The 26,933-nt window shown below is 42.9% G+C and overlaps 1 protein-coding gene across 1 annotated transcript; it reads left to right on the forward strand.

Annotated features, from left to right (window-relative positions):
• Positions 1 to 496: 496 nt before the first annotated feature.
• LOC310958022 (disabled homolog 1-like) lies at positions 497 to 26,066 on the forward strand (the record flags this gene model as incomplete). The annotated part of the gene is made up of 13 exons (XM_083928810.1): positions 497 to 566; positions 6,255 to 6,394; positions 10,245 to 10,343; positions 13,028 to 13,159; positions 14,998 to 15,117; positions 15,602 to 15,640; positions 18,373 to 18,438; positions 19,976 to 20,035; positions 21,980 to 22,027; positions 22,448 to 22,556; positions 23,499 to 24,146; positions 25,410 to 25,537; positions 25,977 to 26,066. The coding sequence occupies 13 exons, from the start codon at positions 497 to 499 to the stop codon at positions 26,064 to 26,066; spliced, it is 1,749 nt and encodes a 582-aa protein (XP_083784936.1).
• Positions 26,067 to 26,933: the final 867 nt, after the last annotated feature.

A 26,933-nucleotide genomic window follows, 5' to 3' on the forward strand; every position in this document is an offset into this window, starting at 1 on the left:
AAAGAATAATATCCACTCCTGACCTACTCTGAAGAACAATATTTGATTCAATCAATGTTGCAGTCTCGCCCGGAGGGAATTACTCCTGAGTAATAGGTGGACCCTCAGAAAAGAGCAACAGTGGACCATGTGATACTTGACCTTCAAGGAGAGAACTCAGGTACGCTCCAGAAGATGTCAAATTTGATCTGAGGCTGCTCTCGAGAGGATCGCCAAGCTCATAATTCAATCATCTTTTTCATGTGTTGTTCAGCAATACTCAAACACCATGGGCAAGCAGTGACGGAGCGTAGTTATCAATGCCGGATCTTCATTTATCAAGGAGTACCAGACGTCTCATCATGGATTTGAATGAGATTTTCTTCACCAAAGAGTGGCTGTAAAGAAAGACTGGAGTGTGGGGGAATTGGACACTGGGAGTTGGGAGGATAAGCTTGTGTGCCGCTAACCCATGGTGGATCTGCTGTGAGCAGGACGAGGGACTCAGCAGTGGAGGATGTCAGCGGAGGCCGAGCTCCAGCCGGGTGTCAAAACCAGCCAGCGAAGGGAGTCCAGGAGGATTAAAGGTGCGTGAGATGCTACTTGGTAAAGTCTCTAATCTCTGCCAGAGAACTGCATTGGTACAATAATTCTGAAATGTAGATGCACATGAGAGAAAAAGGCTGAGACAGTAGGATGTTGAAGGAAAAGTACTCAAACACATGTAGAAAAGGGGAACAAAATGGGAAACTGGCAGCTTTCTCATATTTATCTGGCAGTGAACATAACTTCAAGTCATGTTTGGAGCGAAATAATGCCGGACTACATGGAGAGAAGCTTCACTCAGTCAAGCCCGCCGAGAGCTCCCAGGGATCCAGATGTAGTAACAGCTATTCCATGTAGCCTCAGGGTTTGGTAGCGCCATGATTTAGGTGTCATGGACAGGGTAATTCGCACCCTGTCGCTCTGATGAACAGCATAAGTGATGTAATAGGACGAGACATTCTCCAAAACTTCACTCGGAGATTGAAATGGGATTGAATCGGCTGAGAGAAGGAAAGAAGAGGAGATAGAGTGGTTGAACGAATGAGATCCACAGGGAGGGGGAAGGAAGCGAGCAAGAGGAGGATGCTTTCCAGTTCACGCTCTCCATCCCTCTTTTTTTCCCTCCTCATTTCCCCATCCATGAATAAAGCCACTCCAGCTAGTCCAGTAAATCTGGCTTCTGTGGGCTGGCTGTGAGAGGCCGCGGGGCCAGGTCCTCTGTGGCTGTTTCACTGGCCCTGTCGTCTTGCAGATAAATGGTCAGGCTGGAGGAGGGCCCATTGATTTGAGTTAAGTGGAGGGGGGAAAGCAGAGCGAGGAGGCTATTACACACGTGGCCATGTGGCTCAACGGAGGGGGCTATCAGCACAGGCTATCAGCCCCTGACTTTACCATGTTAATCACATGTGCTGCAGGGACCATTGTCACAATCAGCAAAGATGCTATTTAGATCCATATAAATGGAAATGGGGCAACATTAATGCATGCAGACTGTCAGGCAGCACAGCTGGTGGTGTTTGTGAGTAGGCTGGGGCCAGGTGAAGGACGCTACTAAAGACCAGGTTGATGACATGTCTTTAGACAAAGCATTGTATATTCTTATGGTCGGGAAGTGCAAAAGAAGAAACTGTGTGATTTAAAGGACAATGTTGCTCTTATTTAATATTTTTCATCTTTCATCCAACTGTGTGTAAATGGGTTTCTGACTTCCCTCGTCCAATCCACTCTTGGATATGTCATCTATTTTTATTTTTCTGTTTAAAAGGGCAGCAAATTAGGATAATTAGATATGATCATATATCATCTCTCAATGGAATCATCACGGGATGATATATCAAGGTATTGTGATGCACAATCATGTTGTCTCAATTGATAATAACAAGCAAATTTACTCAAATTTCTCTTCTTCTGTTTTTCTGTTTCTGAGGGGGTTTGAGGGTTTTTTTTATAATTGAGAAAATACTCTATACTATTATTCTATACTATTTTTCATTTGTCACTTATTTAATTCGCACCAGTATCCAAAAAATGCTTTATGATGTGGTTATTTCCTATAGTGTTTATTTATTTGATTACCAGAGAATCATATATGTAATGATATATAGTAAAATATGAGTGATACAGTATATATCGCTATCAAGATATGAAATGACCTATATCGGAAAGATTTTACATATCGTCCAGCCCCATTTTAAATATATAATTACATTTTTTTACAAGGCTAAATCGTTTCTTGAAACAGAAGGGAATTGTAGTTTTTAGCTAATGTTACACAAAGCCTACAATCTACAGCCAAGGAAACTATTTTCCATACAACTATTTATGTGTCAAAATGGAAATCGTCATTCATTTAACAAGACACACTTAAAGAACGTGTTTCACAGGAAAAAACAACACAGTGTGATACTAGACACACTATATTTTGTTTCGCTTCAGAAAAGTCACAGTCGTTCCTGTTCTTTTTGAAATAATTTTGAAAAATCAAACCTCACAGCAGCAAACTCTGGCTGCCATGCCAAAGCTCCCCTCTATCCATCAACAGAAATGCTTTACATGCGAGACTTTGCTCTATCTCCATAGCAACTGTTGCGCTCCCACTGTAATCTGTGCACACACACACACACACACAAAAAGATTAATTTCAGAAACAGATACAAGGAATAGAGGACAGAGAGACATTGAGAGAGAAGAGCAGCAGAAGGACGGAGATGCAAGCAAACAGAAAGAGACAGAGCGGCAAAAAAAAAGGATGAAATCACCTCTCACTCTGAATGTATGACATTGGGAAGAATGTAAGAAGTAGTACACATAGTCACTCTATACAAACACTACAGAATTTCCCACATTTGAACGAATCCATTGCTGGTACGCTCTTCCAACTGTTCGGCCCACTGCTTCACCATGAGTGATAATAGCATAATTGTGGAGCCCCCTACCTAAAGAATGATCTTGCCCAGCGCACATCAATACCTACATGTAACTCTGCAGTGATTCAATGGTCTGTCCACTGCGTTGACGACGTACAACACCCCTCATTAACTCTGTAAGTGCTTTAACGATCAGTCATTAAACCGAAAATCTCGATCTGTTCTTTAATGCCAGTTAAAGTTGGGTGGTGGAATTTTGACATCAGTGTGGGTAGGATGAGGGTACATGTGCTGCTGTTAAAGTCTTTAAGTGTTTGTCTGTGTGTTTGCTGAGGCTGAAGATGATACTTCGTGCACATGGGTGAGGCAGATGGCGCGGACAGATTTGCCTTCCTCAGTCACTCATTCTCTTTACTGCTGCTTAAAGTCATCCGCCCCCTGTGCTGATATATAGTGTTCTGTTTTCATTTTAGGGATGTCAGATGTGCAGAAACACAAAATAATGGTTAACATTGCATGTAGGTGACCTCATGACTCGGTCGCGAAGCTGCACTCTCTTATCATAGCTCAATGCACTGAGTGTGTGGCCTTTTAAGCAGACGGAGATATTGACAGGAAGAGACAAACTACACGCTCAGTAAGGTTCAGAGGTGAAGCTGCCTCGATGCCCAGATCCCCAACAAAAAGTTTCTTGTTGCCAAGTCCTTATATCTGGAGGGGCATCTCTGACTCTCCATCTGTTGCCATCTGTCCCTTCATTGTCCCCATTCTAGTGTGGCAAGGAGCAGGATGCAACACTGATCAGAGACAAGCCCTGAAACAGTATGGAGCAGAGCAAACAGTAATTGTTCTCTCCATGGTCCTGGTGCAGGGCCTGTGTTTCAGGTGGGTGATAGTAACGTTTGATTCAAGGCCCTCTGATGTCCTGCCTGTTAAACCTCAGCTCCAGTTTTGAAGGTTTTGTGGCATTTCTTAGATTGTTGGAAATGAGGGCAACAGGAAATATTGGTGGCAGAAGAATGTGACTAAGGTCCCAGGCTGGATTCTAACCTAGGGTCGGTATGCATCTCTGACCACCAGGACTCCCAAATGACAGGGATGTTGTCTCATGTTTAGGATACACTAAGAAGCAGACTATGCTTTAGGCAGCCCTCTGTCAGACAAATTATGAGCATCAGGCTTATGGGCCAGAAATATTGTGAGGACCATTCAACCTTGGGTAATTGTAAATCCAGAAAGCCAGAGGAATATGTGTCACCCTCCCTCACAAACGCACACACACACACCTTCTCTTTCTCCCTTCTCCTTTCTTACAGTGTGTAACAACATGAAACAGCATGCCCTGCAGCTCTTTAGTTTTCAAATACAGCACACTCGCTCATCTTGATCTGAACCCAGAGCACGTAGCGTACGAGTTATGCCACTATGTCAAGGCTCTCATTCGGTATGCAAGGCCTACTTTTTTGGAGGATCTGTGCATAAACCTCTAAATCTCTCCTGAAGTGTTATTAGGGGAAATGGCGCGCTGTATGTAAAGAAACAAATGGCACAGAACATCTGGTTAAAGCTCATCTGAGAGAGCTACGCTGAATTGGACCGATCGTGTTTAAAATGCAACTGGAGCAGCATGCATTTTACATTACATTAGTGTATGAGTCAGTAAAATCTGGATAGAATGCATAATACTGTATGAATAGGCTGCAGTCACTATGCGAGGAATGGTTTGAAGAAGGTACAGCAATCATTATCGTAGGAGTCCGCCCTCTCTTGCATCTGTCCTGCAGGCATTAAGCAATAGCACGTCCAAGACAATGTATAGTTTGTCTTTTTAGTGAGTCCGTCATCAAAGCAGGAATGATGATTTCTCGACGTGGTTGCTGTGTGCATGCCAGCACGCGTCTGTTTAATGTTCAGAGGTACACGGTGGCTGTATATAACACTCATTATCCTCTGGCTTAGAAGCAAGAAACAAGTTCAAATTAGACCCAGATTTGACTCTACTTGCTTAGAGACTTTAATGACTTTAGCATCGTCAAGCCCTCCCCCCCTTTAGAGAATTGTGCCCTCATGAATTAGTGAGAGAGTGTGCATAGCCAAGACAAGTGCTTGCATTCGAACTTGGACGTTTTTTTCCCCATTTGAACAAACCGCTTAATTTTCTTTTGGATTTTTCTCCAGAAATTGCACGGATGGGAGGAGAAATTCCCAGACATAGATGTAGCATGGATGGGAATGCTTTGTGTTTCTCTGTGGAATAAGGTCATTTTGATGTAATACGGTCTTTGAGTGCAGCCTGACGCTCTCTGTTAAACCTTGTTCTGTACTCGCACACAGCTTAGCGAGCCACTTAAACGTACCGTTAACTGATGTACTGTACAAGACTCGTGACCTAGAATTGAGTGAGCAAGGAGCCTGAAGACTGTTATATTCTCAGAGGTTATGGTGACCTTGATTTTGGAAATCCTTGCTATCTCGTCTATGTAAATGCCGTGGGATATGATGTTTTTGCGGCTGACAAACCCTGCACGGGTTACGAGGCGATGGTTTATTTGTTAAAGACGCAGGAGACGCGCTCGAGGCCCACACCAAAACAGTGCAGAGGCAGATAACGGGCAGACGAAATGAGGAAGGTGTCAGTGTCAAGGTGGTGTCAGGACAGACTGACAGAAAGAATAATCGGCAACAGCTAGGGGAGGGGATGACATTATAAAGCCCGAGGCCAACCAGACACATTTGCGAACGCACCTTGTCTCACACCACCGTCCCACCACCCAGCATCCATCACCCTGGGAGGGCCTGGTGGATTATGGGTGACCACTGGACCGAGATGATTCCTCTCAATAGCAGCCATTCAAGCTGGTTTGTCACCACCAATAGCACCCATGGGAACTGTGGGCGTGGGTGATGCGTAGGAGTGAGTGCCCCCCCCCTCCAATTCATTTACCCCCGTAACCTCCCACCCTGAGCTCTCTGTGTGAATGCCCCACAATGCCCTGCAATAGGCGATGGCAGAGTGTTCTTAGTGTTCCAGTTGTTTTTTCATTTAGTCCTGCGCTTTTATCCAGCTTCATTTTCAATCGTAAATTCAATTTTTTTTTCAATCTTTGCTCGCTGCTGCTAATTTGCAATTCATTCTGCATTTCCTGTGCCATAAATATTTATATCTTAGCAGCCGACTGACACACTAACACACACACACACACACACACACACACACACACACACAGTAGCCTGTATACCTCGAGCAGGGCATGATACTTAAGTTGTAGGATTCAGTTGAGCTCACATCCTTGTTTCCTGTAACTCACCTTTCATTTTCTCATCCTCATTTCTCGTCCTGTCTTTTTTTCTCTCCCGCCGCAGGTCAGGACCGCAGTGAGGCGGGGCTTATTAAGCGTTTCCGTGGAGATGGCGTGCGCTACAAGGCCAAGCTGATCGGGATTGATGAGGTGACAGCAGCGCGCGGGGACAAGCTGTGCCAGGACTCCATGATGAAGCTCAAGGTGCAGACTTGTGTGTTTGCGTGTGTCCGTGGGCTCATCATTTAGTCTCTTCACTCATCACAGTCAGATTTGGAAAAGGCATGCTGGGCTATGTCTGTATTGTCTCTTGAATGAGTCATTGAAGCTGTCTTGTCCTATATGTGACTCACTGATGCTCCGTAAAAAACTGACCAGGTGGAACAAATAAAAGTCCAGCTGTATTATTCCTTAGTTCTTTGTCACGTAGCTACTGTAAGGTTGGTTTTATATCTTAAGCAAAATGGTAGCAGCTTTGTACTTTATTTTCCCGCTAATGGGCTGCTGTATTTTTAGCATTGCTCAAAGCTCTCTGCATTTATTCATACCGCCTTTCTGACCTTGGAGGCAAACTGGCTTCCTATGTTGAAACGCTTAAAGCAGTATATCACTTAAGTAGGAAATTTTCACTTTTTAGTGTGTGACTGCAAGAACACTAACCCCCTAATTTGCCTGCCTCCTGAATGTCTTCTCATGTCAGTCACAGCCGTCTATTTTTACAACAAAGTCCACAACGTTGTACTTGTAGCACATATGCAAACTGTGATAATGTGACCCAGATAATATTTTAGCCAGTGTTCTTTGCAGAATGTTGCAAGTAAATTAGGTCAAATTCAGCCCTACAGTAAGTCGCAAAAAAGTCTGAATACTAGTGATTGTGGATGAAAGGGTTGAGTATTCTTGAACTTATTTTGAAGTATGTGGACTAAAATGTACTTTGCCTTAGTTTTCTGTTCTTGCAAATACACAGATAACTGTGATAACAGGTGTAGATACTTAAAATTTTAAGTATCAAAATAGGGTAATTGATGACGTGTAGTGGTGGACTAAAGCAGGCTTCTCATATCCTTCGGCTGTTGTCAGTTTCAACGGCTGAAATGACAACTGATGCTAGCACATTTTACCAGCTGTAGCTAGCTAAATTATTAAACATTAAACGTATTAACATAAGCCTAATATCTTGGTTGAAAACGTTGTCTCCAGCTGCCTTTTTTTAAATTGTTTTCAGCTGACTTGTTTTAAAACAAGATGGGCTGACCCATGATTGAATTCGCCTCACAACATTAGCTATGTAGTATATTAGTTGTATTGGTAGTTGACTCATCTAATGGTATTATTGTGTTCCATTTACCTCAGAGGTCAAAAACAGAAAGTGACAAGTCAGAAAATCATAACCAGCAAAGCTAAATAGTGGATTCCTACAGCTTAAACTATTGTTGATGCTGGGCGCCGCTATTGTTGGATCGTGAGGCCGGGATCGCAGGATTCCTCCGACTTAAAACTCAGAAATTCTGACTTCAGTTGGCATACCAGTAAAAATTTCTGACTGAGAACTCTGATTATTGAGTACAACTGGAATCCAGCATAAATTAGCAAGTTAACGTTGTGTTAGGTAACATCCCTTACGGCGAGGTCATCCCTATGTTTCCCGGGTCCTGTGTTCCCCTGTCGCATAAGCCTATGCCTTCGGTGATTTGATTTGGCATTTTGTTAGGGCTTATGGTTAGGTCAGGGTTAGGGGGTAGTGTTAGGGTCTACATGGGCCTATTTGCCAGGGAATTCAGCACTGATTGCGGAAAAAATAACAGACAGGGCAACAGAGGACCCATTCTGTGAAAAGCGTGGAACTTCTAACCTTTTTTGGCAAAAGCGGGGAACACCAGACCCTTTTTTAAGAAAAGGAGCTGCTTTTTGTTTGTTGTGTTCCGGTCACATACAAAGCAGGGAACATAGGACCCGGGGAACATAGGTATGCTCCATTTGCGGTTGTCTCATTAGAATGAAATGACATAACGTGAATAAACCTAACATGAATAAAACTATGCTATTATGTGCTGCTATGACAAGTGACAAATTCCAGCCACCAAGCTAATGTGTACGGTAACTTTATAATATTACAACAATGCTCGACACACTCATAAGGTTATCTAGAATATGATTGTTTTGACCACGGATAACAGAGCTAGGCTAACTCATGATTGAATTCGCCACATAATGCTATAGTACAGTAGGTGTATGGTTAGTCGACTCGTCTAATTGTAAGTTAGCAAATTAGCTGAGGTTACTAGCGGCTATTTCATTAGAATGAAATGACATATCGTAAATAAACATTACTTAACGTAACATGAATAAAAGTTTAATAGAACCGATGCAAACTGCTTCAAAATGTGGATAAATCCAAAGCTTGAAAGACCTGCTATGTCTACTTATGGTTGCTAAATTATGATTGGACAATTACTGTTTGGCGAGGGGTTTAGCTAACAGCCATTTATCAATATAAATGACATATTACTTGGAAATAGCATGCTTCCTCATCTCAAAAGTTTATTCTGTATCCTCTTAAATGCCAGCTGTGTTTACTGGCTCAAAAGTAAAAGGCAGGAAATACTTATGACTCTCTTTATTGGGGAAAAAAAGCAGCACTTAAGCATCTTTGCAGTAGGTGGCTACGGGATAAATCCTCCTCCAAAAGAGGACGTATATGCATGGCTTTTTAAGTATCTTCTCTCATACTTTGTTGGAGCTTAAATGTGTGGGAAGCCCCACGAGAAGAGCAGTATAGCCGGAAGGCAAAGCCTCTCATCGCCCATATCCATTCCAAGTGATATGTCCATTAAAACAACTTTTTCCCCGCCTCGATCTGACATTTCAGCAGTGTCCTCCATATGACTCCAGTACTCACCAGCTACCAGCCTGTAACAGTCAATGGAGCAGTCGATACAGACCTGCTATTATCTGGACAGGCGATAGAGGAGGGGACGGGGTCTCTATTGAACTGCCTCTCGATGCCTTGAGGACTAATCCACCAAATGGAGAAGCCAATAGCTGATTGACAACATCCATCGACTCTCCCGCCCGCCTCTCTCTCACTTACTTCATCTCTTCCTTATCCCTGTTGCTTGTTCTGCTCTTTATCCTCCTCTCTTTACCCTTTCCCTCTTTATACTCCTTTAATCCCTTCAGCTCCTCTTTTTCTCATATGAATGTACATTTATGTGTGTAAAGATGGAAGGATAACATCTACCTGCAGAAGCAGAGCTTGACGGTGATTAATGTGACCTGTTATGTCTCAGGTTTTAAATATTAGCTTAGCTTTAAAAGGAAAATCTAAAGTGGAGGGTAGCTGATGTAAAAAAGAGGTCGACCACTCATCAACGTTACTGGACCTGCAGTTTTGTCAGACTGTCTCTTTCTTGTTCTTTTCTCTACTCGTCTTTTCCCTTCTTCCCCCACAGGCTTTGTTCGTTGAAAGACACGTCAAGCACACGGGTCTCGTCAAATGGAGCTCCGTGGAAATGTTAATTGTTTTCTTTATTAGAGCTGAGAATATAAGACAAAGGGAGCTGCCGAGATCCATGGGAAAAACGTACTTCAAAGGCTGGATTGGTTGTTCAGTCAGCACTATGTGAATTTGTTGGAGCAAGCTGGTCGGTCAGCAGCGCAATCCATTCAGTCAGCACATCTCACCTTATTGTTGTTAGCTGGCACTTGTGTGCATCACGTTGAAGTGAAGTAAACCTACTTCAAAAAAAGGGGAGACAAAAAAGGTGCTCAGGGGGGGAAAAGGCCGCGATAATAATAAGACGTGCTGCACAAGTTGACGTGTGAATTCCTCTGAGAGTGAGGCTACAAGAAACGGCTCATGAAAGAACACTCTGTCCTATCACACCTTATGTAACTCCTGTCACCCTACCCCTCCAATCTTTCCCCAATCTCTATCCCCATCTCCCACTGTCACACTCACCTGAGTCGGAAAGAGAAGAAAGCTCACTGTCTCTCATGCTGAGCTCATATCCTTTCATCTCCTCATGTCGTTTCCTTTAATCTCCTGCAGGGAATGGCTTCCTCGGCACGTTCCAAAGGAGAGCACAAGCAGAGAGTGTTCTTGACGGTCTCTTTCGGCGGGATCAAGATTTACTGTGAAAGATCAGGGGTGAGTAGCATGTCATCGAGTCGGCCTCATGGCAGAGCTGCCCTGTGAAGCCTCCGCCAGCTGCTGCACTGTGAACCTACAGTATAGGACATCCAGAGGGCAGTTGCTTGCACGGTTCAGTTCACAACAGCAGCCAGGGACGCCATCTTGTAAGCCTGGTTGGCACGGTTGACATATTAGCACGGCCGCAAATACCTGCGCAGGAAGAAGATGATTCAAAAAGTTGTGCTGAAATGAAACAAATCTATCACCTTATTTGCAAAAATCCAAATTCCTCTCCAAATACCAATGCAAAATGAGCAATAACATGCTTTCCACAGGACAGCCTGCCCTCTGGCTCATGAAGATTGAACTTGACAGCATTAAATTACAGGTCTTGCATTTGATATTTGACCCTGAGTAAACTGGTTTAGCACAAACCCTAGCAAGATTAGGGGTATGCTGCAGGACCTACTTAAGATCACTCAGGCCCTCCCTGCCTGCTAATGATAGCGCACTGAGCAATGTTATGGTGATATTATGAGACGGGCTGTTTCCGCCTCCATCCTGGCTTCCATCCCCCTGGCGGACTCGGAGGCCTGCTGTTCCATTACAGGATGATCGAGGGGCTCGGCTCTCCCCCGTCCTGGGGCGTAGTGTTGGCTAGATAGGCCCACTCTGCTCATCAGCTAACCGATAATTAGCACTCAGTTCCACCCCTTAATGATCATTGCCGCTAATGCTAATTATACCACGGCTCCACCTCAGCTGTAGTTAGAGCTAAACTGATAATTATGCAACAGCGTTTGTCCCGTGGCTGCCGACCCCCAACACCACCACCAACTACTACTTCTACTCCAAAAAAAAAAAACACCCTTTGATAATATCTCTTTTCAATATGACTGGTGGTGATAGTGGCGTGTCTTTCGTCTGTAATGAAAAAGAACATTAAGCCTCCCGCCACCACCAACCAGCTCACCAGTTTTTTGACAAGCTCATTTGTTGTTTTGGAAATCATGCCCCCTAATGCTCCTCATTTTATTTACTGATTACTGGCAGTAAATAACACTCCACACATAATATCCCTCTTGAGTTATTATGGGGAAATGGGGATCACTCCAACGCAGGCAACGTCAGCAAGCATTTAGATAGGAATGCTTTATGTAAAGCTGACACGATTCTCTGCTGAATCGAATAGACTAGTCATATTAGTTTTGTATTTTACATTAATCTGAGGCGTTACTAGCGACGCTCCATGCTGAAAATCGGCTAATATTCAAATGAAAGCTCCTCCCCAGTGCCTAAGCTTATCTCTGTTAATAGCGGGGATGTAAGTGGGTTTGCCTGATTGACAGCTGAATTACTGTGTGTGTGTGTTTATGTTTTGTGAGCTTTTTTGGGTCTATTTTTTACCGGTGTTTCAGAGCTACTCATTATGTTGTGAATACAATACAGTACATTTTTAGAAAATGCGACTGACTCCTGATTTTATCAAGTCCTCAAGTCATAAATAAAGGAAAAAAAGGACTGATATGTCACCTTATCTGACAGAACAGCACAAAACTAACATCATTCTGCAGGATTACAGATTTTATAGTAACTATTAACATATATATGGAGTGCTGTGTGACAGATTTGAACATCCTTGAATCTCTCCTCCCTCTGTGTCGGTTAGTTGCGTTTGACTTGAAATATGCAAAGATGTTCAAAGTAGGTTTGACCTACTTTTCTTGCCAAGGCAGTGTACAGTATTTGTACTTGTAAAACATTATTTCAAAAAAGGAAGAAATTAATCTTTGAAGTCCCCATCCAATTAACAGTGTTTTCTTATGTTTATGTCCCCTGAAATGTCTGACCTTGACTATACTGACTTTATCCGTGCAAAGTGTGTCACTAAAAAAGGTGTCTCCTAAAGCGGGAGATGTGTGTGTGCACTTCCCTGAATTCTGATTCAGACGTGTGCCTTGAAAGCAAGATCAAGTCACTAATCTTAAACCAATGGCTAATGCAAAAAAAAAAAAGCCAGCAGAGACACCAGAAACTTCCATATACAGTGTACATAAACAAATAAAATTACCATTCTGATAGGTTTGCTAGTTGTCGATTTCCAGGACTCCTCATCTGAGTCTGGGTCAGATTGGTACAGTCCAGACAGGATGCCTAAACAATCACTGCAGTTTGTGAGGCTGCCGGCCACGGAGCCGGTGTCTGAACCCAGAGTAAGGCTCACAGATGTCGGTTTGTGGCTGAATCTCTCCGATGTTTCTAGCCATCTTGATGCACGCTGCTCTTTTACTGGTCAAACCAGGGTAGATGATGAAGCAGCGTGGGGGGCAGGCCAAGGCCAGATCCAGAATTTCTCAATGGGGGAGAAAGAGTAGATGTGCTTCTAGCCCCTTGTTACAGCCTTTATTATATGACTAGGGGAACACATGGAGTAACACAAAACCTTTACCTAAACTTTTGAAAAGAAAAAAAAACAATCAAAAACAAATTCTGGGACAAAAAAATGAAAGCAAACAAATGCTATCAGTGTTCTTAAAGGCCAAAATAACAAACATAACCCACACCACCTAGAACATGGGGGGGGGGTGACTTTACCCACAGGTTCAAACAAAAATACAATTCAAACCTCCCTATCTGTCCTCAACACAAGAGAAAAGAAAGCTCAAAATAAATGGTTTCAATAATTCTCTGCCATGTAGGTGCTCATGCATCACCACTCAGTCCACGAGATCAGCTACATCGCCAAGGACACCAGGGACCACCGGGCCTTTGGCTACGTCTGCGGGAAGGAGGGCCACCACAAGTTTGTGGCCATCAAGACCTCACAGTCGGTAGGTACTTTTCCGCTCGGCTAGAACTGTTTCAAAGTTCATTTAAGTCCAAGTCAAGTCTCAAGTCCTTGAGGGCAAACCAGGTCACAAGACTGGCTATGAAATGTTTTCAAATTTCCAAATGCTGATCATTAAGATTTTAGCATTTTCCTTTTAAAGCTGTCTTTTTACATAGCTGAGACCAAGTCCATGCAGTGCATAGGCCTAACAATTAAATATTCAAGCTGCGTGGTTGTGCAGCTGTGCAAAGTCTTTCTGGCACTCTCAAAAACCCCTTTTTTTATTTTGTTTAAAATTTGAGACCTTCGTTTTTTTGCACTCAGGTTTCAGGCAAGTCCTTGTTTCTGCCCAAGTCTCAAGCTGGCAAGTGTGCACTCGTTTGTTCAGTCACAAATCATCAACTGCAGCTCATGTCAGGGGCTCCAGAGAAGGATTGTGGAAACCACAAACAATGGTTTAACTGAAGATTGCTGTGATGTGTACTGTGGGTCAGTTCAGTAACATTTAAAGATGAAGTCTGTTAAGTTGTTTCTAAAGGATAGTGATGCAGAAACTTGTTCATTTTTACTCCAGTGCTCTGACTTTTAATGCCACTGTAGTTGTCCTCATATAATAAAGCGATGCCGGTATTCAAATGCAGCTACTGCACTAGTTACTGCTAATGCTATTTTCTACTACATTAGTTTCAAGGCAGTTGTAGAGGAGGTCAGAGCCAAACATCTTCATATTCTGCAGTCACATAGTCTATTCTACAGGAGTTGGCTGACTAAAACAACAGGGATGTTTTAATATTAATGTAATGAATAATATCAATGCATAAATAAATTGGAAGTAAGTAAAGAATAATAGGTTAGAATATTATTCATTAATAGAATAAAAGGTCACTCCTAATAATAAAAAATATTCATAAAATTGTTGAGGACAACAGTCTGAGGATTCAGTTTGAGTTGACTTTAGGTTTGTTATTCCTGAAGATTTTCAGATCATTTCCCCAAAATATAAATAATAAATCTGCTTGCGCTTCTTTTTTTCTCCTGCATCTTCTAAATCGGCCATTTTCCAACTCTGCCTGGTTGCCGACCAAGTGGTAATCTCCTGTAGTAAGGCGTATCCGCAGCGCTGTGTCAGCACTGGAGTAGGGTGTAAACTACAGGGGAGCCAGGGGGAGCTTGGCTCCTCTTAATAAAACATGTCCTCCCCTGACAACATGATTTGTGAAATGCTGGGGGGGGTCTCTAAAATAATCGACAATATTTTTGCCATGCATTTCTATTATTCTTTATCTTCATCATCATGGATCATGTGTAAAATCATTAGAATTGATGTCTGATTAATGTTGCGATTGCTGTGCTCATTTGTATGTGATGGGAAACTTTAACTGATGTTGATTAGGACACAATCGCCTGTCTGCAGCCTGGAGCGCTCGGTTTTTGATTTAATGTTCATACTCACACTAACACTGCGCTGGTGTGTGGTTTGGCTATACCGCTTATCATTCTGGCACTAAGCCCCGGATGCGGACGTGGTGCCCTTGCAAAATAGATACAGTATGAGATGACATCCAGCACATCTGGCTTTATACCCACCCTGTACTTCTAGTAAGGCAGGCCTTGCTTCTCCCCAGCTCCACAATTTCATCCAAATATGGTCAAAACTGGCCTCAAAAATGGTACTACTTCTTTCATGCAGTCTTTGTTGCCTACAGATGTTCATCCATCTTCCCGAACCTTGCTCATCATTGACCTGGATCACCTGCATCGCTTTGTTTATTTGTCCATTTCCTCTCCTTTCTGACTTCCCTCTCCTTAACTGCACACCCTCTTCCTTCTCTCGTCCAGGCGGAGCCTCTCATCATTGACCTGCGCGACCTCTTCACGCTCATCTACGACATTAAACAGCGAGAGGAGATGGAGAAGAAAGCCCAGAAGGACAAACAGTGTGAGCAGGCAGTCTACCAGGTAGGACAGCACATTTCTGCTTTTTTCTTTTCTTTTTCTTTTTTTCCCATTCGGAGGCGAGATCACACATACTGTATAACTCAGCCAGCATTTCATTCACACAACAGAAATCTTAACACTCTCAGGCTTCCTCTGAAGTGCATTGCAGATTGTTTTTGTCTGGACCATTGATTTCTATGTTGAGCATCTAAATATAATGGAAAGGCAACAGTTTAGATGCTTTTTTTTTGGAGTCAGGTATGTGTGACAGGAAATGCGTGCGCTGGTGTGTGCGGGTGCGTACATGTGTGTGGATAAAACACATTAAAACCCACTGTCAGTGTGTAATTATGCTCGCTTGCAGGAAAAGACAGATGAGATGAATGTATTTTTGTTTTCTGTGCTTCCTCCATTTATTTTCTAATGAGACTCTAATCTGGGCTGCACTGTCTTTCTGATGAAAAAACAAACAACAAACATTTCCTTCTGTCCCACCACTGCACAGACCATCCTGGAGGACGAAGTGGACGATCCAGTTTACCAGGTAGGTCTGTGGGCACACAGAGCAGGAACCAAACACTGCTGACTTTGATGCTTTTCTGGCTTCACTGGTGCTGTTTTCACTCTTAAAACTTGGAATAAAAAACAAGTAATCCTTAATTATATGTATATATATATATATATATATATATATATATATATATATATATATATCTCCTCAAGTCACTGATCTGCTTGAATTAATGATTCATGATATTCCACCATTCCAGTAATACACAGTAGACCATCCTAGTGGGCAGTTTTGTTCAACCATTCAACTCCCATTTGCCAGTGCAGTGTTGTAAACCCATATTTTTTGAGTTGATCTGTGTCAATGTTCTGATTTTTTCCAAAGACTGGTTGTTATCCCGCCCCCTCCTCTTTTTGCCCTGTGCATTTACTTGGCTGAACATGATTTTTTTTTTTCTCTGTGTTTGCTCACACTGAATACAGACAACACTAACTCTTACTCTGAATGCTATGTTCAGTGGTACAGTACGTCCAACCACCTCCCAGATCACCTCTGTTCTTTGCTCTTGAAGTGTGTTTTTGCATAAAGTCATTCCATTTGCAGCTTTCGATTATGTTGATGTTGGTTGACAAAACTCCAGACTGTGGCCAGAATCTCTAAAGGAGTGATTTGACATTTTTGGGAAATACACTTATTCTTTGACACTTTCTTGCTGATGAGGTCAATACCACTCTCATGTCTGCGCTGTGAAAATGCCAGTTAGCAGAAGTCAAATACAGACCGGAGATGAGGGGAAACAGTTGATTGTGTCACCAGTCGGGCAGTTTTTGGCTAAAGTTCTAAAAAAAAAAATCAGTTTAATCTACAGAATATATTTTTTACCATTTACTTTGTCATTAGCTTTGTTGTTACAAAAGTCGTCAAAAGGACGCTAACACCAATGACTTAGCCGTGTGCTACCCTTGTCTCTACTCGAACACCCCCATCCCCGACATTCCAAATTAACATCAGTGCTGTCACTTTTGTGGGCCATGAAAAAGCATGTGTCCAGATAGGCCCAATAACAGCAAATGGTGTCCGAGTGGAGGCACGGAGACCCTAGTTTGGCATTGTCCAAAAATATTATATCCTGCTTACTTTGGAAGTGTCAGCTTCGGCACTTGATTTAGATTTAGTTTATGTTTTAAATTTATGTAGTAATTTTTTGTCTAATTTTAGTAATTTGTTTTGTACTTTAAGTCATCATTTTGAGGCTAGATGTCGGCATCTTGTTGTGAACAGTTACCATAGTTACAGGCATCTTTCTCATCCATCATGAGGTTAGTGGTAAATGCTCTGTTTAACATTTATTTTTTTACACATTGTGTCCACAACAGCCGGATTCACCTCAGTAAATCCAGTCAGCATGTCTAATCTCTCACATAGCATTAGCATTAGCATTACTGCTGCTACCTGCTGTTCTCTTCACTGCTTAACATCTAATCATTCAGAAGCTGATTCACTCACTTGTTCATGAAAATAAAAGGTACACATTGGTTAACGTAGCATCATTTCTTTAGCAAACATCTAGAGGAAGATTTAGATGTTAAATATTAATCCTCCAATTTACTCATTCCTCGAACATGAAAGAATGAAAGATAGCAGACTGAAATTAGCGTCAGCATTACATCCACATTCACAGCATTTTATAATGTTACATTAACTTATCTTTTTTATTAATGTTGGCGTGCTGCCTGCATGTTTTCGTAGTTTGTCCCGACCTTTTAGTTGCTGCTTCCTCTCTTAATTTTCACTGGATCGCCAAAGACTTAAAACCATAAATCTGTTTATTCCAAGAACTGTTGACACCAGATAACATAAATGGTGAAGACTAAATGGGCGACGCTTCATACTGATGGTATTGCAACAGGTCAAACAGCTCCACATCTGAGCAAGAGATATTTTTGGAGGATAATGGAGGAGCGAAGCTTCAGCGTGTGATTCTGCAGATGAATGCAGGTTGTTTAATAAGACTTTGCTTTAAAACACTAATTAATTCATTTGTTCATCTTTCACGTTATCAATTTGTTTCGATTTGATAGTATTCGTTTTCAATGGTTACTTTTTACTTAGTTTTATTCCTGTTTTTGTCAGGAAAAATATGTCGAGCTACAAGGCTAGCTGTTTCCCCATTTCCAGTCTTGATGCTAGGCTAACCAAACAGCTGTTGGCTCCAGCTTCAATTTTACCACACAGATATGAGAAAGTTATCCAATCCTCTCGTCTTTTTCTCTGCCAGAAAGTGAATAAACGTATTTCCAAAAATGTCAAACTAGTCCTTTAATTTGAGATCCATAAAGACATTTATCAACGTACTGACCGATCTGAGACTTCACTCATGGATCTCAAGCGAAGGTCTATTGTTTCCTCAGAGAGGTGGAGCATCACATTGCTGTTGTTGAAGGGAAACCTCTAGCTAAGACCTCCACATTGCCTTGAACTACTGCCTGACTTATTATACTTGTGCTCTCTCCTCTTCCCACCTCACTCTTTTTTTCCTTCTCTCCACATCTCCCCCATTCCTCTCTCTGATGCCCCTTTTATTTTTTTACACCCTCATTTCATTCCCCTCTCAACGCCAATCTTGCTTCCCTGTGCTTTCATTTATTCTCGTCATGTATCACTCCCTCGTTGTACCTCTGTTTTATTTGCCAACCTTTCTCTCTGTCTTCCCATCTCATTATTCTCTGCACCTCTACGCCTTGCCCACTACTTCTGTTCTATAGTACATAGTCTTTGAGGCTGGACACGAACCCCTCCGTGGCCCCCAGTCAGAGGAGAGCGTTTATCAGGTACAAAGACAAGCATTGTCCCCTTTTCTTCTCCCACTTCATACCCTGTGATAGATGATAATAGTAACAGTACTAACAACATGACTTTATAGCACCTTTCTTAAAGAAGTCAAAAAGTGCAGATTGGTTTTGGAGAAAGAAGGGTTTCTGTGGCTGAAGATGAAATCAGGAAAGAACCAGTTCAAGCTGTGAGATCTATTAAAAACAGAATGGTTCATGTTAGAGCTCTAATCTATAAGATTTTAATCCATTACTCTTTGCAATAATTCAAACTGATCCTCTGTGGAAAAACATGTGAAAATGACCATGTCTTTTTCTGTTTCACATCAGCGTAAACGGCGAGGCATATACATTGCATTTCCCGTGGGTTTTCACAACAAAAGCCCCCAGTGTTTCACCAGTTGAACGCTTTTATTGTGAAGTAGCGGCAGTAGGATGTTCCATTTACATTATCTGTAACTAAATTCAGCTCTGATACAGTGTAATGAGAGTAAGGCTTTCAGTGAAATAAAATGACTGGATTACATGTATGCATCATTTCCTGTGTTTGAATCCAGCATGGCGGACTCCGCCACTACCAATGCAAACTTCTATATAGAGAGGTAATTACACATTATAAATGCTTCTAAATGGCTATTGCCGGGAAAAAATGGCAACCGTTTTCACTTTTATCAAACTTAAAATATGCTAAAAATAAATCAGCAGCGGCTTTATGTTTAATCTGATGCCTCATGTAGCGTCTAACGATTGCAGCAGAGTCAAGGTCAGTTTTTCAGTCTGGATAGTTCACCCAAAGCCCGTAACAGGCTCCTTTTATATATCCAACACTTTGACCTTTGGCTTTAGACCATTTCAAGGACCAGCTAGGACTCCAGGGATCTGTTGTATGGTTTAATCCTTCCTCCCTCCCTTTCTCGCCCTCTCTCCCTCTCTCCTCCTCCTCTTTTTGCCTCTCTGTATCTTGCGTTCCTCTGAAGATGAAAGATGCAGAGAGAGATTAATCACTTGCCATGCCATTTGATCTCAGAATGAAACAAGATCAATAGATTTGTGGAAAACGTAACAGAAAGTTAACCAGTCGAGGGAGCGATGGAGAGACAGACAGCGAGGTTAAGAGCAACAGATAATCCGAATAAATGTGAGAGAAAGATACAAAGGAGGCCAGAGCTGAGGCATTTTTGTACTGTTGGATGAATCAGTTGAGACATACTGTTGCAGAATAACAATAGGCTTTTTCTTAATACTCACAGAACCAGGACGCACCATCCTGGAGCATTGTTTGCAATCAATATTGATTTAAGTAGAATTGATTCCACAAAACAGCTGTAGGATTAGCATAATCCCATTGCTCTAAAAAATAGAATTACATCTTAAAAAGTAGACTAAATCAAATAGATGCAAGCTTTTTCTTTCTCAATAGACATGTTTCAGTTCTTTTAGCCCCTGCTTTTTTAATAACCCAGCCTGTTAAAAAAAAAAAAGAGAAGAAGGTGTTGCTCTGTCACTTACGTTTGAAACGACCTCCAATCCAATGCAGGTCCCAACCAGTCAGCAGAAGGAAGGGATCTATGATGTCCCAAAACGCCATTTCATGACTGTAGGTGTTTGTTTTTTTCTTTAATTTTTGTTATTTGTTTCTCCACTCTTCTACTTGCAAACCTCTTTCTAAGATCCTCTTGAAGGAAGTACCTTAAGCCCCCTTTGACAGCGTCCATTCGTGACATTTTATTCTACTGTATTTAATAGTTTTAGTTATGTATTACAGCCTACAGGCTCTAAAGCGTACTTCCCAAGGGGGGTCTATGCCTGCATCCACTTTCTGGGATTATGATAAAACAAAGCTACTTTGGTCATGGCTAGCCTTCTAGATAAGGCTAATTGATTGGTCAACTACAGTCAGAGATGTTGGCAATTTCACAGGACATTAGACAGGCAGGCTTTGCATCCAAAATCCAATTCTGTGCAGAATCTGACGCATGTCGTGACCAGATGGTCGAGATAAAATCAGCTTGGAGTCTGTTTGCCGGTTCCCACTGACCGGCACAGCGAACTGGCCCGATAAAATAAATGGGAGGCTGTTCCGTCTTCCTCGGAGGATGAGGACAAGAGGTTTGTAGGTGAGGTGGGTGTTGGGTTGAGCTGCATGCAGTGTAGTCACGCCTACATACAATCAAGGCCGCCAAACGCTCATAACAGCTACACCTTTACTGAATAGCAATATATTTTTTTTGGGGAAAAAAGCCTTTTTGATCCCCCCCGCCCCTTTTATCAAACAGAGAATATATTTCATCTCATCCTGGTAGGTTTTATGAGTTCTCACCACCATGCAGTGACCACACAATAACATCTCTCAAGTCGCTTATTAAAAAAACATTCATTCAAGCCTATTTCCCCAAACATTCACCCAGAGACAATTTCCGCGCAACTTTTGAAAACAGCCCTAGCAAAGTGCTTCTCTGGTCTTTGCTGTTGGTGTGCTTATTGCTCAGCATATCAAACAGATAAACTGTCCCGGCCCCCCTCTTGCTATCTCACCCAAACAGCCCATGCCAGTATAAGTAGCAGCGCTTCCATATCTCTAAGTGTTACTGCTTGTCTGTTCATTCAGTTGGAGCTTTTTGAGAGCCTCAAGTTCCCCTGATGTGTGTCAGTGCCTGCAGGGAGAGACCTCTGTGTACAATGTTTACCTTTTTTTCCAAATTCAGACTCATTCTGTGACCGTCAATGGTTCCAAAGTGCCGTGCAAACTGTGCGATCCTTCATGTCCTGGCTTATTCAAGGAGGACATAAACACCCTGTAATCAGCAACACAGATTGCTGCGATTCCTCCCTTTACTTTCTTTTGTTTCAATGTCTGTGTTTGTATGTGTATTCTGTTTATTTATAGCATGCAAAATTTTGTGTTTATGTGCTTTTAGCAGTGATTCATTGTCTGCTTGTGCATGGCCCCAGAGACATTTCATGCAACTTAGCCATTCCATAGTCTCCTCCATAGCCGCGTCCCCCTCTCCTTTTAAGTAGTGCGAGTGGAGGACTGAAGGGACCAGAGCAGGGGGTCACGTCTGCCTATATGGTGAGGTGGCCTCATTGTCTAGGTCGGGTGGTTCCAGGAGCTTCTTTCTTTTCATTTATTTGATTAAATAAACACAATCCTCTGTGTATGTATCTGCTCACGGAGTAGAATCAGCATGATAAAGCGGCCCTGGCTCTCACGAGGGCCCCTCTTGATTGGCAGACATAAGGATATCTAATCAGAGCCTGTTTTATAGGACTGAATAGCCTTTTACCCGCTCAATTATAGCGAGCCATGAAAGATTCATTTTAGATCCATTTTCGGATAATGAAATGAGGGGATAGTTGTTTCTTGCAGTCCGCAGCACAAACTGCCTTTGTGAAAAGATTTCACTCCCACACCTACCCACCCATGCAACCACCATACCTTATCTGGAGATGAATTCAGGGTTTTAAATCATTTTGTTGTGATGTATCACCGGACTTTGTCTCTCTCGCTCTCTCCCTCACCCCTTGGTTCGACTCACAGAACATCAACCACTTTGATCTTTTCGGCGACATGTCCACTCCTCCCTCGGTGAGTAGTACCACGCAAAAGCAAACCCTGATTAACTTTGTGTAATTGAAACAAGTTTATAGAAGTGCAAGGAGAAAATACATCATGTTATCTGTAATGTTAGGTCATTTCATTAGAAGAGTCGCAGAGATCTAAATTACCTGAATATCCGGCAGTACTGCAGATTAAAGATAAATGTGTAGCACGGCGACTTTTAGGTGACTTTGATAGTAGTGACTCTGTGTGTGTGTGTGTGTGTGTGTGTGTGTGTGTGTGTGTGTGTGTGTGGGCGTGTGTGCGTGTGTGCGTGTGTGTGTGTGTGTGTGCGTGTGTGCGTGTGCGTGTGTGTGTGTGCGTGTGTGCGTGTGTGTGTGTGTGCGTGTGCGTGTGTGTGTGTGTGTGTGTGTGTGTGTGTGTGTGTGCATGTGCGTTGCCTCCCAGATGCCCCCGTCACCTGCCAACACACTGGACCCTAGCAGGAGCAGCCGCCAGCAGCAACACACTCCTGCTGAGTTGTACGCCCCCTTCAGCCCCACCTCCGTGCCGTCAGGTAGCTACCCAGACTGAAACGCTGCATCTTTTCCACAATGCAAAACATAAAAGAGAATAAAGCACTCGTGGGGATGTGTTTCTTTGATGTGTAGTTTGTGAAAACCCTTGCAAAGATTCACTGTAGAGACAGATACTGTAAAGCTATGTTTTTTAAAGGACCGGTACTGGGGGTTTGCATATTTTACGGTTTTTGTAAGAACATTCAAGAACTAACCATCATCGTTTAAAAACAGCAGCCTACTGAATAGTGACCTTCATAGTGCAGGAAACAACTTAATTCACTTCATCCTGTTCACAATGTGCCTGTCCAAGCTGCAACAGCTTATGAAGTCAATGGCAGTCAAAGGCAGCTGACTCTCAAATCTCAGATGTTGGACAAGAATATGAATGTGCGTTTCTATTATAAATCTAAAACATTGATGGCTACATGTTTATACTCAACCTGGGATTCATACCTGGTTGGACTCGTGTTGGGTTTACTTCAAAACATAATTGTGAAACACAACAAAAAGTCTTTGAGATGTGCATACTCTCTAGAAAGCAATAAGCTCAGCTTGAAAAGTACTATACAAAGAAAACAATATTGTTATTATTATTATTGTTATTATTATAATTGTTATTATTATTATTAAGCCTGTTTGACACTGACAAGAGAATACACCACCTCCCTCTGCTGAGTCTGACTGTAAGTCTCTAACTGTAAAAGCTTAAGAATGCTGTATTGAAATGCACCTTCTGTTATTAAATTCACCATTACTTAGCTCTCATTGTTACTCAAAGACTACAATACAGCAATATTAATAGAGGAAGATGCTTTTAAAATTGATGCATTGAACTTGTATTCTGTGCTCAAAATAATAATAATCTCCCCTTTCTTTTCCTGCTTTAATATCCTTTAATCATTTTCCTTCCTTTTTTCCTGCTCTTCTGTCTGCTCCAGGTTATATGACGATGGGTCCAGTGCAGGCGGCCCAGTGGGCGCAACAGCCGTTTCCTGCTCAGGCCCAGACTCTGGCCTTCCCTGTGCAGGGCCCCCTCCAGGTGGCTCAGGTCCTTCCCGGTGGTCAGCCACTCATCTGGAGCCAGGCCAACATTTTCCCGGCCACTCAGCAGCAGTGGGCGGCCATGGCAGCCTACATGCCGGCCCAGACAGTGGGTGTGGGAGGGCACGCCATACCAGCTGCCATGCTCCAAGGCCTGGTACCCATTACCACCATGTGCCCCCAAGCCTGCGATATATCAGCCCCCTCCTCCGCCATCACCAGCCCCCAGCACACGGCCGACCCCACCCTGCTTCAGAGGCAGCTGAGCCTGGGGAGGGAAGGCCTTGGTGTGGACTCAGATGCAGGAGAGGGCCCCTCTACATCGGGAGCCGGAGCAGCAGGTGTGGGACCTGGCGTCGCCTCTGCAGCGGTGAGCAGGTGTGGGACCCCAGGCCTCATGAGTGTACCAGACACACTGGTCTGCAGTCAGCTGCTGCCCCCTTCAGCTGCTGCCACCCAGGAAGAGGAAGGCAGCTGCAGTGACCTGGATCTCTCTCGGATGACCTTGAGCCCAGGTACATCCACATCACCGTCTACTGAGTCTCGTAAGTGTTCTTAATTATGTCCTCCTTCTAAATTGCATCTCACCGAACTAAACCATCATCTGTACCCTTTTATTAGCATTTATAGCTGCATGGCTCTATGAATGACAATATCACAGACTATCTTAACACCCATTAGATCCCTTTACATAGAAGGCATTATTGATCCCAGATGATGTGTCCTACTGACTTCTCTCTAGCGGCACCATGAGGTTCACATTTGTGGTTGTGTGGTTGTGTGCTTGTGTGGTTGTCTGATGTATACGTAGCTATGAAATATAGCACAATAGTACAATGTACACATATATGAAGAGTATGGATCCGGGAGCAGCTGTTGCTTAACCTGAGTCACAACCTCCTCTCCACTGGTGAGACGTGGACAGAGTACACAAAGTCTGGAAAGGAAAGAAAGGAAACAAGCACAGAGAGAGAGAGAGAGAGAGAGAGAGAGAGAGAGAGAGAGAGAGAGAGAGAGAGAGAGAGAGAGAGAGAGAGAGAGAGAGAGAGAGACAATAGGAGAGTCTGAATCTCCTGGAAGAAAAAGATCCAAACATGTGGAATGATGCAGTTGCAGCCACAACTTGGATGCTCATATGCTTGTGAAACCATGGGTGGGATGCAGGGTACATGTCAACCTCAATATTGAGAGCATTTGCCAAGACTGGACGCCCAGATCCCTACTTAATATGTCCCTAAATGTTGAAAGGATTCTGCGCCCTTTTGTGGGATAACAAACAAAGGTTAAGAGAGATGCTGTAGTTTTCAGAAAACCATATTTAGGACAAGCGTGGACTATAACTGCTAGGCTCAATAGCTGAATTGAGACTCATAAGTCTCAAGAGTCAGATACTCTGGTAGCAGGTGGTTATTCCAAAGGAAGGGTGCACGATAGGAAAAGGCCCTGCAGTCTGCTGATAACTCTGGAGGACAGAAGACGGTAGTTTTTTATTTTATTCTGAGAGCAGGGTGTACTACAAGGTTTAAGGAGATCAGACAGGTACGAAGGCGCATGCATGTGTATAAAGCTGTGCTTTCTTTGATAGTGTACTGAATACAGAATGTCAGGTAAAATAGAAAAGAAAGTCAAGAGGATGACACATAATAAAGGTCATGATCTGGATTTGACTGCTCTTCTACTGAAATATATTCACAGAGCAGATTAGCATTAATCAGTAAACACTCCACATTTTGGAAAGTGGTACAAAACAAAAACTAAAGGTCCTCTTACTGTATTTACTGAACATTTCTCATTTCCTCTCTCCGCAGCATCCACCCCAGCCCCTCAGCAAAGCTCGTCTTCAGACTGCCCCCCTTCCCAGGCCAGTGACGCCCCCACAGATCACTCCCCTGTAGACCCAGAGGGCACATGCAGCTCCGCCAAGGAGGAACAATCGGTGAGCTCCGTCCCCCTGGGTCAATGAAATCCATGGATTTGATTTAGCAACTGAGTGGCACAATGCTATAATCTGTTATTGTCATATGGATCTGTTCTCAAGTACATCGAATTTAATCACACACAGTAGAATGTCACATCATTATTATGGGCTAATGGGGTTGATTTTACCCTCTTTTTTTCCCAGAAAATGTCAAGTCAATTTAACATGAAAGGTCAAAGATGATTTTAAGTGTCTTGATTAGATCATATATAATAAGGTAACATGGTGTTTCATACTAATTGGAGTCATTATCCTAAAGTTTATAGTTTGGATGATGTTTTCTGGGAAATGTGGGAGGAAGCAGACGTATTGCAGCTCCTCATATGCTGGAGGAAAGTTCATTTTGCCAATGTATCAAGTGCAAAACAGACATTTCACAGCTCTCGTTCTCTCTCAGGGCTCTGCTGTTGCAAGGTCGATCTCCCCGGTGCCCAGTGAAGCCCCTGATCCTCTGCAGGATCAGACCAGTCCACAGGAAGACAGCTAGAGAACAACAAACAGAGTGGGTATTTCACGGTCCCCTCTTCTCTTTTTATTTGCCTGTGTAATCTACAAACTACCTTCACATTGTGGCATTTCATGTATTTTCTCCTCTGCTCTTTTCATCTCCAATGTCCAAAGAATCTCCCCTTTTATTTCCTATAGCCCTGCTTTCTTTGTCAGCTCCATATTTCCATTTTCATTCTTTTTTCTTTTGCCGATGAGCGGTTTGCTGCCACTTGAGAAAGAGCCTTGGTTTAGTTTCTGTCATTATGCCTCTCCGCATCACCCAAACAAAAGATGATGAAGGCCCGATGTTGCCACCCGGTGGTCCCAGTTGTAACTGCACAAATACAGCCTCATGATTTGGTCAATTGGTTTGTTTTTTAGGGTGATGGAAGCTCTCAAGGCCAAGACAGAAGCTCACGAGGAAGAGAGAAGAAGAGAAGAAGAGAGGAATGAGTGACTGAACAGCAGCCTCTCTCACAGCTGGATTACACAGACTTGTTCTGTTTTTTCAACCTTTAAAGGATATTTTGGCAGTTCTCTAAATAAGCTGGCTGTCCTAGGATCTGCTTTCCTCCAGAGGCCACATACTGTACTGCACTCCTCAGCATGACAACCAGACTTTGGCTTTATCATCCAATCAAATAACCTTTCAACCAGGAAGTGACCTTTGATCTTTGACCGAAAACCTACAGCAGGAGGCGATTGCCCCCCTCCTCCTGTAATGGATTAATGAGTTTATACCTGTGAGGATACGTTAAACGGCCATGGTGACACTGATGATGCAAATTATTTTTTGGAACCTTTCGAGAGGAGCAGCGTCCTACTGTACGTGGTTGACCTTCGGTTTTGTCCGCCGCCACCAGCA

The sequence above is a fragment of the Echiichthys vipera genome, assembly GCF_963691815.1.
Source record: "Echiichthys vipera genome assembly, chromosome: 15".
NCBI lineage: Eukaryota > Metazoa > Chordata > Actinopteri > Perciformes > Trachinidae > Echiichthys > Echiichthys vipera.